General features: G+C 41.5%; 1 protein-coding gene and 2 pseudogenes across 3 annotated transcripts; 1 reads left to right on the top strand and 2 right to left on the bottom strand.

Moving 5' to 3' along the window:
* Positions 1-1,251: 1,251 nt before the first annotated feature.
* Positions 1,252-1,793, bottom strand: LOC308423136 (small acidic protein-like; annotated as a pseudogene). Its single transcript has one exon. The product of its transcript is annotated as a small acidic protein-like (transcript).
* A 2,215-nt stretch (positions 1,794-4,008) lies between these two features.
* LOC308423777 (Y-box-binding protein 1-like) lies at positions 4,009-4,834 on the top strand (annotated as a pseudogene). Its single transcript has one exon. The product of its transcript is annotated as a Y-box-binding protein 1-like (transcript).
* A 1,826-nt stretch (positions 4,835-6,660) lies between these two features.
* LOC308423134 (protocadherin beta-6) lies at positions 6,661-8,979 on the bottom strand (the record flags this gene model as incomplete). The annotated part of the gene is made up of 1 exon (XM_080919777.1): positions 6,661-8,979. One exon carries the CDS (start codon positions 8,977-8,979, stop codon positions 6,661-6,663), a length of 2,319 nt encoding a protein of 772 aa, XP_080775903.1.
* Between the last annotated feature and the right edge of the window lie 2,633 nt (positions 8,980-11,612).

The raw sequence follows: 11,612 nt of genomic DNA, 5'->3' as shown, positions 1-11,612 counted from the left end.
GAACAGTAATGGTAGATATATGGTTTTAGGAGGTGGGAATTATATTTGAGATACCAAGTTAATTTCCTTCATGTCTAGAGTCTAAAAGTATCAAGCACTCATTCAGAATGGAAATTTGGGATTGTATATTACTGTTGGTGGTCATCATCAAATTTGCACATTTTTGCCAATATGAAGGCTTCACGACTTTCCCTGTGTGTTGTTTTCTTGTTTTGAGACAGGGTTTCTCTGTGTAGCTCTAGCTGTTCTGGAACTCGCTATATAAGTCAAGCTGGCTTCAAACTGACAGAGCCTCACCACTTTCTGTCTTCAAAGTGCTGAGATTGAAGTCATGCATTACCATGTGGTCTTCACTTATCAATTACTTAAAAAAATATTCTCACAGGCCTCATGTCATAACAGACACCATAACAGCTATGAAGGAGACAACATCTAAGGTATTGACTTCATAAATCAAATGCAGAACTTTAAGCCACAAAGCCTTTGGACCCAGCTCAAATGCAACTTTAAGAGTGGAATCGAACCCGTGTGTGAGCCAACCTTCTTGATTAAGGCTCGGATCCCCTGAGATCTGAGTAGAAACTACCATGAGACCACCAACCTCTCTTTTAAAGACTATTAAGGCCAGGACAGTACGAAGGAGCATCCGAAAGAAGGCAAACAGCTGACAAAACATCATCACCGAGGAAGACTAAGGCCATGGGAAACAGATGAGATGGGTGCAGGGCTTCCCCTCAAACACAGAGATTCCCTACTACCTGAAAAACCTGCACCAGGACTGTCAACCATGGTCTGCAGCATGGCTGGCAGCAGCCACTCCACGATGGACAGGTCCACTTCAACACAGCAGAATCGAGGGAGCACGTCACAGTATCAAATGAGTCACATAAGAGGAAGATAGGAACAACCCAAAAGATGAACCTGAAAGAGCTACCACAGACAAAGCAAGTGTCCCCCACAATGTACCTACAGGGCAAACGGTGGAGAGAGGGCTGATGGTGCTAATATGAAAGGAAGCTGAGTACAGTATTTATCTCTCATTTTATACAACTCTGACTCTTTACAAAAATGGTTATTGTCATGCCCGGAGAAATGTAACCCGTGGCATTTGAAAGCAAGCACTCTTTGTGGTTATATAAAAAAGCCTTTTTAAAAAAATATAATACAAAGGTCTGTGCTCTATAGGCAGTCCTCCACTGTGCATTATAACAATAAGATTTACTTTTAATGCAAAGACTAAGTGTTTGGGAGTTATGAGCCACTGGACTTGAAAAACATCATCTTATAGTTGCTCTTCCCATCTTTTTTTTTTTTTTCTCTTCGGGTCTTCTGTGTCATCAGGACGCTCAGCAGCATGAAGCTCTTCTGCAGACTCCTCAGACTCAGAATCACTGTCTGAGTCATCTGGATTCTCAGCATCAGGAGAGTCGTCCTCATTGTCATCTCCAGCCATGTCACCTTCTCCATCATGATCTTCTACCTCACTGAAGCCGAGCCCGCAGTGCCGCCGGTACAGTCCTGACAGTTTACTGTCCATGCTCTGCTGGTACTGAGACTCCAGCTCTTCATTAATTCTACTGTCTTCTTCCCCTGTTCGGAAGTGAGATGTTGATTTGTGATCTCCTATAGCAAGATGATCAGTGTGTTCTTTCTTTCCTGCACCCATAAGTCTCAAGAACTTTTGCTTTCTTCATTGTCCAAGTCTGCTGCCTCCCAATTGGTGGATACAAGATCGTCGTCGGGGAAAGCTGAACGTTTCACCCCTACGGATGAGGCTCCTGGGCAGTACTCATTGTAGCTGGTATCCCAGCGATGGGATATGCCAAAGAGACTCGCAGTTCTCTTCAAACGCGACACCAGCAACCCTCACCCAGCCGCCCGACCAAGCAGCGCCACTCCAGAAGGCCGATTAATGTATTTCTTGACTCTTGGAGATTTAAATAAAACAATAGGTCTATAGAGATTGGTGTTATTCTGACAAAATTAAATTTTGTTCCTTTCTGAGTATAGATAGTTCTTTTGAAGTTTGATGTGCAGACAATTTTGAGATAAATCTTTAGTCCCCAGAAAATTCATTGATCTCCTTGATGTTTCTGTTTTTAAATTTATTTATTGTTTTATTTATATGAATACACTGTAGCTGCATTCAGAAGAGGGCATCAGATCCCATTACAGATGGCTGTGAGCCACTATGTGGTTGCTGGGATTTGAACTCAGGACCTCTAGAAGAGCACAAGTTAATTATTCAATGAGTACAGAGTGAACACCTGTCTTGAATGAAGCATTGCATTACGTGCATTCTGCTCAACTATGAATAAAAACAAAACAGCATCATGAGATTATGTAGCATTTACTGAAGTTACTTAGCAGTAAGGGAATCCAAATTTTGTTTTAGCTTTCTCTTTAAATACTGTAATATCAGTAATAGCAACTTATACATTAGTGACCTTATCACTAGAGAACTGATAGACATAGTCATCTCTTTTACTGATATCAGACTTGCAGTTTGTAAAGTGCTCTAAAGTGCAAGAATAGTTAGTTTTGTATGTACAGTACTGCCCCTGAGTCCTGCACTCAATAAAATATCCATATAAAGAGGTCTTGGGAAGCAGGTGTGGTACAGCCATGATCCCAGACCTCAGGAGCAGACCTGGAGGCCAGCCTAGGCTACACAGAGAGAACTGAATAAAAAACTTATCTCCAAAATAAGTAATAGCAATGGTTTTAAAAAGCAAGGCAAATAAATGGATAAATGATTTCTAATTGCAGGGGAAAAATTAATTTGAGCAGAGACTCCTTTGTCTACAAATTTAAGCTTATCTCTCTGGCTTGGAAATTTTCTGCACATTTTATCAACATATGAATATAAACCATCCACAAATTAAATTACTCTTTGGATCTGGAGCTGGGGACTTATATTAGTGATAAAATGCATACCCCAGGTCCTGAATGCTCTTCCTCCCTCTCTCTTCCTCCCTCCCTCTCCCTCCTCTCTCCCTCTCCCTCTCCCCCTCCCCCTTTCTCTCTCTCCTTCCTCTCCCTATTCCTCCCTCCCCTTTCCCCTCCCCTTCTCCTTCCTTCTCCTCTCTCCCTCTCCCCTGACCCCTTTCTCTCTCTGCCCCCTCCCTCTTCCTCCCTCCCCCTCCCCCTCTCCCTGTCCCCTCTCTCTCCTACTCATAGTAATCTCATCACTTGTTTTTCAAGTTGTAAATGGATCACTATCATATAGCTCTTCCATCTTCAGTCTGATATCATATGGTATAGTGCCTCCCAACAATAATTATTATATATGAATCACATAATGTCCATGAAAATGAAGATAAGTATAAAAAGTTGAAGAATTCAAATAAAATTTTTATACAAAGCATTTGGGCTGAACAGAAAGGTTTTCTTCTGATTATTCAGATTTCACTCTTGCTCATTTAGATAAATGTTTGGTGCGAGGGAGGTTCAGGATGGAAGGTGCTTTTCCCACTCCCGAGAGAACTTAAATGTGGTTATAACTATACAGCTGAACTTACTGATGTTAGGGAGCACGTTAATCCTAAAGTGTTGTCTTTCCAGAGTTTCCCAAACTATTCAAATATCTACAGATTCAATTATTTTCTTGTAGACAGTAACATTTTAATACTAGATAGATACATCCGGACAACAAAACATGAAAACAAAAAATTTTAAATAAATTTAACCAAAAAATAATTTGTCATGTAACAATTTAAAAATTTAGAGTTTGATCGGTAGCAGGAGCGAAGAGTGGACCCCCAGAGAACCCTGAGAGTCCCCACCGCCACCACCTGCCTATTCACTATCACACCTGGAAGGAACCGCGGCCCACAGGCCACACCTTAGCCATCGCGGCAGGCCACAATCACCATTACAACAACCAGGAGCAGCAAGGCTGGGAACCAGCAGCTGCCTGCCATCCCCACCGCTGCCCTGAGGAACGCAGACATCGAGTCCATCTTCCCAGGCAATGGCGTGGGAAGTGGTGGCCCTGGGTGGCCCCACATGGTGGTACCCACTGGTGAGAACAAGAAGGTCATTGCAATGAAGGTTTTGGGAACAGTAAAATGGTTCTATGTAAGGAACGGATACAGTTTCATCAACAGGAATGACACCAAGGAAGACATATTTGTACACCAGACTGCCATAAAGATAACCCCAGGAAGTACCTTCACAGTGTAGGAGATGGGGAGACTGTGGACTTCGATGTTGTTGAAGGAGAAAAGGGTGCAGAGGCAGCAAATGTTCCAGGTCTTGGTGGAGTTCCAGTTCAAGGCAGTAAATAAGCGATAGATCGTAACCATTAGAGACGCTATCCACATCGTAGGGGTCCTCCACACAATTACCAGCAAAATTACCAGAATAGTGAGAGTGGGGAAAAGAACGAGGGATCGGAAAGTGCTCCCGAAGGCCAAACCCAACAACGCCGGCCCTATCGCAGGCGAAGGTTCCCACCTTACTACATGTGAAGACCCTATGAGCGCCGACCACAGCATTCCAACCCCCCTGTGCAAGAAGTGGTGGAGGGTTCTGACAATCAGGGTGCAGGAGAGCAGGGTAGACCAGTGAGACAGAAAATGTATCGGGGATACAGACCACAATTCCACAGGGGAGCCTGCTTGCCAAAGTCAGCCTAAAGAGGATGGCAATGAAGAGGACCAAAAAAAAAAAAAAAAAAAAAAAAAACAAGGAGAACCAAGGTCAGCATCCACCTCAACATCGGTATGGCCACAACTTGAATTACCAACGCAGACACCCAGAGAATCCTAAACCACACAATGGCAAAGAGACAAAATGTGTCAGCTCCCGAGGCTGGGCAGGGTGGGGCTGAGGAAATGCTGGTTTACCATTTCTAACATCATCTGGGTTTGGTCATTCAACAAGGAGAAATGAATATAAAATTCCAGCAATAAGAAATGAATGAAGATTGGAGATGAAGACCTTAAGTGCTTGCTTTTTGCCCATTGACCAGCTAAGCTAGAACTATCTGCATTATCTATGCAGCATAGAGTTTTTATTATTTTTACCTAAAGATGTCTCTTTGTGGTAATGACAATCGTGTTTTTAAGAAAAAAAAAAAGGCCTGGATTTTCTTAGTACACCTTTGATGGTTTTTTAAATTGTTTCATGTGTGTTCAAGTTGAGATTTTTAAGAAATTCATTTTTAATTTGTAATAAAATTTACAACTTGATTTTTAAAAAAACTGTCAACAAACTGCAAGCACCTTGTTAATAAAGGTCTTAATTAATGAAAACAAAATTAAATTTTCTTTCTGTGGTTTTGGCTGCTTCCATATGTTATTTTTTGATGTATAAAATTCAAATATTCCAAACAATAATCTTTTCCCCACAATATAGTTTATATTTTCATGCCACTTAATTACAAAGTTGTAGGTAGAATACTGCTGTGGATTGACAGTTTTCATCCCCAAATAATCCTACATCATGACAGAATGAAACAGGATGAGAGGAAACTTCATAGGAATCAAGAAAATTATTTGCCCTGAGGCACTGTATTTATAGCTAGTAAGTGTTAATAATAAAATGACTAAAACACTTGAAAGCCATTCACCTGCACATGCTGTTGATAGTTTAACGTGTGCTCATTTACATTCACAATTTACAATTCTACTTTTCAAACAAACACACGCCTCGTTAAATGTCTGCTCATACAAAATGAAAGCACACTACTTGACTTGCAGTGGCTTAAGTAAATAAAGAAAGGCCATTTCTGGTACATTTTAGTAGCAATATATGATGGTATATAAGCAAATAAAGCCTTGAAATAATAATTGTAATAGTCACCAAAAGTGACAAATTAGAAGGTACTGCAGTTTGTGTACGAAACCTGTAAAATATGATAATGACTGTGTTTGTTCAGACTTCATCAGCGGTAGACAGAGCTGTTTTCTCGTTATAGATAATAGGCCCGGGGGCGGGGGGGGGGGACACACATGCACGATGGAGTTACTTTGCTCTGGCACCAAGAAGAATGAAATTGGCTTTTTCAGAAATAAATGAAAGTGCAGATCACTTGGGCTCAATCATCGCACTCTAACATGAGAAGCACATGAAAGCAAAGTGGGGTTTTTAGGAGACGGATGGGGAGAAGACAGTGGAATCATAGGAGGTGGTAATCAGGTGAATGTTATCATGGTGTGGTACGCGAAACTCTGAAAATGTCCCAATGAACATTGTACTTAGCACAGTTAGTGCACAGCAGTGAAAGTTAAAAACAAAATGAATACCGTGTAGCACAATATATGCATAGCTTCAACATGATACAATTCGAAGTGGGTAGATTTCACAATATAACCATAAATGCAAAGGAAGAAATGACTCCTATAAACAGTATTTGAAATGACCATAGAAACAGCAAAATTACTCATTTCCTTAACAAATTGGTGAAGGAAAGCATGCAATAAAATTGGATTAATAAAATATGACACACAGAAATAAAAATAAGAAATTAAAGTAATGAAAGAAAAAAAATACACCATTAGAAATTATGAAAAAATCAACATAGAAATATACTGTCACAAGGAAAAATTATTAAATGAAAAGGAAAATGTTAATAACCAAGAAACTACTTCTTACTTCAGTACCAAATCCTAGATGACCCTAAAATTGAAATTTGGCTAGGATTCCTGAAGAACATTATTGGGAATGATGGTTCAAGAATTTGAAATCTGTTGTCCCAGAATCTCCTGTCAGACACACCTCATATTGGTAACTCTGGGACAATGTCCCCATACCACTGACGTCCACCAAGTGGCTAGGAAAGCGTTCCTCGGGCACAGAGCAGGCACCCAGAGAGACCTCTCTGGCCCTCCTGCACAACCTCACCCCCACGAAAAATAGCACAGACAGGAGGAACAGGGAAGACACAGAAGCCAAGGCAACAACCAGATACATAGTGAGCAAGTCTTCCTCTTGTGAGGGGTCACGCGCCACCTCAGGCAGAGGCAGGTAGGGCTGAGAGAAGCCATCCACAAGTAACACATGCAGAGTGACACTGGCAGAGCGTGGAGGATCCCCATTGTCCTTGACCAACAGCAGCAGTCTGTGCTTGGGCACATCGCGCTCGCTCAGCAGCCTGGTGGTGCGCACCTCGCCATTGTGAGCCCACACACTGAACAGCCCGGGCTCCGTGGCCTTGAGCAGCTGGAAAGACAGCCAGGCATTCTGGCCAGAGTCGCGATCCACAGCCACCACCTTGGTGACCAGATATCCAGGCTCTGCAGCCCTGGGCAGCAGCTCAGTGCAGGGTGCAGAGGAATTCTGCAATGGGTAGAGCACGAAGGGCGCGTTGTCATTGTCATCCAGCACAACCACGCGCACCAGAGCCTGGCTGCTGAGCGGAGGAGATCCATGGTCTGTGGCACCCACGTAGAAATCGAAAGCCTGCAGGACCTCGTAGTCCAGTGCCCTGATGATGAACAGCTGCCCATTGTCTGCATTGATGGAGACCAGTGAAGCAAGAGACAGTTGTAGGTTTTTCGATGGCAGCAGCGAGTATGTGATGTGCGCATTGGAGCCCGAGTCTAAGTCTGTGGCGCTGATGGTGCCTATGTGCAGGGCAGGGCTGTTGTTCTCGTGGACCAACAGGGTGTAGGAGGTTTGGGTGAAGGCAGGGGCGTTGTCATTGATGTCAGACACCTGCACTGTTATGGTGTGCTGGGTTGTGAGCCTGGGTGTGCCCAGGTCGGAGACTGTGATGGTGATGTTGTAATCTCTTCTGCTCTCTCTGTCCAGTGGCCCCTCTGTCACTAAAGTGTAGTAATTCTCATATGTGGGTTTCAAAAGAAATGGAAGTTCATTCTGAATAGAACAAACCATCCTTCCATTGTCTCCAGAGTCTGGGTCAGAAACACTAAAAACAGCAACTACAGCTTCAGGAGCATTTTCTGGGATGGAACTAGTGAGCGATGATATGGTGAGTTTAGGGGCATTGTCATTCACATCCACCACCTGTATGGACACACTGCATTTTCCTGAAAGACCTCCACTGTCTGTGGCTACAATTTCCATGTTATAATAAGGAGTTGCTTCAAAATCCAACACCCCTTTAAGACGAATTTCTCCTGTGATTTCATCTATTACAAATGGTTGAGAACCTCCACCATCTTGAAACAGAGAGTAGGCTACATTGCCATGTATCCCAGCATCTAAATCTCTGGCAGAGACTGTGACAACTAAGGCATTGAGTGGGGTGTTCTCAGGGACCTCCACCGCATAGAGTGACTGTAAAAATTGAGGAGCATTATCATTGATGTCCAGGACTTCAATTCGAACCGTGGTAGTTCCAGACTTGGGCGGAGCACCCCCATCCAGAGCAGTGAGGATTAAAGTGAGCTCAGGCTGCTCCTCCCTGTCCAGGGCTCTGTCCAGCACCAGCTCTGGGTATTTCCTGCCATCTGAGCGGCTGTGAGTAACCACATGGAAATGCAGGTTCGGACTGACTGTGTAGTTCTGAACAGCGTTGCTCCCTATGTCAGAGTCCTGAGCTGCCTTCAGAGGAAACACAGTCCCTGGCTGGGCGCTTTCTTGAATTTTTAGGAGCATTTCTGTGTCAGGGAACTCTGGAGAATGATCATTTATATCTGTAAGCTGCAGGTCGGTTTGAAAGAACTGCACGGGGTTTTCCAGTATAATTTGGAAGTGCAGCACACAGGGTTCTGTCACCCCGCACAGTGCCTCGCGATCTGGTTTTTCCTTCAGGAGCAAATTTCCTGTTTGTAAATCCAGCTGCAAGAGGTCCCTGTTTCCTCTGTGATGGATTCGTGCCCCTCTAGTGGCCATTTCCCCAACCCTGAACCCCAGATCTTTTGCCAGGTTAGCTACTAAGTAGCCACTCTCCGTTTCTTCTGGCATGGAATAGCTAATTGCCTCAGAGCAAGCCACCCACAATAGCAACAATGTAGCAAGAAAAACCACTTGCCTTTCCTCCGGAATTTTTGCTAGAGCTCTCTCCATTGTTGAAATACGATCCAAAGGGCAGTGCTTCTAAATCTTGTCAATTTCAATCACACAGATGTTTTAGTGAATTAATCTCTGATAAACCTTACTGGATTGCTTTCAGGAGTCCTTTCATACAGATCTTACGTAAATGCCTTTATTTTCGGGGAACATTCAGCATTCTGAATCCCAGGAATGGCGTCTTGGACACCTTGGGAATCTCTTTATACAAATCCTTAGACCGCAGCGCCACCGTGTGTACTATTTTAGGGTTGCACATAGTTCTCCACCCTGTTCTCAGTTCAGCCTTGCTGTGTTTAAACATCTTTTAAGATACAGGAGTATCCCTCTCTTATTGTTCATTTCTTCGAAAACATAAGTTCCAACACATTTGCTGCATTAATTTTCAGTGAATCTAACTTTTTAGACGAAAGGAATAGCACATTGATCGTAAAGACTTTTTGAATACATTAATTTAATGCAATGTATATCTACAAAATATTTCAATATTCCCAAATACCTTTTGATCGAAGTGTAACATGTATAAAAAGGAGAACAATATTAAGTGTTCAGAACAACAGTCACCAAGTTAATATAGTCCAATAAACAAACTCTAGATGAATAAATATTGTGTTTCTCTGCTGTAGTATTTTCCTTCACTAGCATTTTCCATGGTAAGCGCACCCATGTGTTTTCCGTGTTTGTATCATTCCCCCATGTGCTTGTGTTATTATTTGTCTGCATATACTCCACATAAGAAACATTTGATGTTTCCATGCTTGAGTTTTATTTGTTTGTTTTTGAAACAAGGTCTCTCCACATAGTGCTGGATGTCCTGGAACTCACTCTGTAGAGCAGGCTGACCTGTAGCTCACAAAGACCTGCCTGCATCTGCCTCCTGAGTGCTGTAATTTAAGTCATGCACCACTACATTGAGGCCCAGGCTTGAATTTTGACTAGAACTCCTATAAACAGTTATTCACATGTCCTATGTATAAACACACACACACACACACACACACACACACACACACACACACACACACACACACATGTTTCAGAGTTTCTTGGTGTATGTCCAAGTGTGAAAATACATTTAGCTTTAGCAAACACTGTGAAATGGTTTCCAAAATTAGATGATGTACTGAGATGCCCATGGTGGTTCATCCCTGTAGTTTTTTCATCTCTGGGAAGATACACCAGTTATCACAAGCTCAAGAACAGTATAGAATATATAGTGGGTCATTGTCTCATAGACGCTTCTTTAAAATCTGTGGATATAAGTACAGTTCAATTGTAGAATGCTTGCCTGTTGCACTCAGTGGATTTAGATCCATTCCCAACAATGTGAAAAAGTTGTTCCAGAAACACATGCTGATTCCAGTTGCTCCATAATCTTGTCAACATTTGATGCTGTCTTTTCAGTTTTAACCACTTTACTGAGTGAGGATATCATGGTGCCCATTTATTAGCACTTCTCTGGTGGTTAATAAAATTATGTAAACTTTCTCATGCTTGTTGACCACTCAGATGTTGAGGTATTGCATAAATTTGTCTCTCTGAGGTATTTGCCTGTGGCTTGGTCTGCAAAAGACATATATTCTTATTATGATACCTGTTTACATATGCATATTGTAAATTTTCTCACCCCATCCCTTCTACTTTAACCTTATTATGGTGTCTTTGTGAGAAAAAAGTTACTAATTTTAAGTTACCCTGATCTGTCAATATTTTCTATTATTTTGGGTAGCATTTTTCTTCTGTTTAAAATTTTTGATCTCCAAGGTATAGCAAGTCTTATTACATATTTTGAATGTTTTATTTTTCATATTTAAAATTGTGATCAATGTAAATTTTAAAGTGAAGAAGACTAAGGGCCATATGTTTCTTTACTTTGCATTCTGTACTGCAAAGATGATCCACTCCTGAATAGTCACAATTGTCAAGTCATAATGGACATGAATCAACTCAAAGATTCATTTGTCATCAAATATCAAATAATACTATGCTCTGTTCTCATAACACTGAAACAGATTTTTCAGGGTATTTTTTCTATGCAAATATTAGTTTTAAGTAATTTTAAATCCACAGGGAAAATATTAACGGCATGGAGAACTTCTACATCTGTGTACAACAATCTTCACTGCAATCCCCTATGATTGTTTGATTTATTTTAACTAATTGATCTTCAATATTAATGAATTCCCTTTTACTGAGTCCATTACCTATATATACTCTACATTATATAAGCTTGAATTAATTTATTATGACATTCATCTATTTGATCATACAACTAAGTAGTTCCTCTGATACCAACTCTTCAAAATCTATTTCCTTATCCTCCTATCCCTTTCTGAGTATCTTGAAGTCACTGACCACTTTTACTGTCTGCATGATTTGGCCTTCTTTTCAAAATGTTACATAGTAAGAGTTTTTCAGTTTGTCTTCTGTGATGAATTTGTTCTGAAGTTTTCTCGGTTGAAGTGGAATTTTCTGGTTTCTTAAGTGATTCACTTGTGGCATCTGATGAGTTTCTGGGAATTGTCTTATGAGAGGATGATTGTGCTGATGCACATATGTCAGTATTTTCTGGAAGCAGCTTAGAAAAGGGGCATGTGCCAAATCCAAGCAGTATTACTGATACCAAGAAG

The sequence above is a fragment of the Micromys minutus genome (genome assembly GCF_963924665.1).
Source record: "Micromys minutus genome assembly, chromosome: 8".
Lineage (NCBI taxonomy): Eukaryota > Metazoa > Chordata > Mammalia > Rodentia > Muridae > Micromys > Micromys minutus.
Note: the sequence above shows the minus strand (reverse complement) of the source record. Positions and strands in the feature narration are given on the sequence as shown.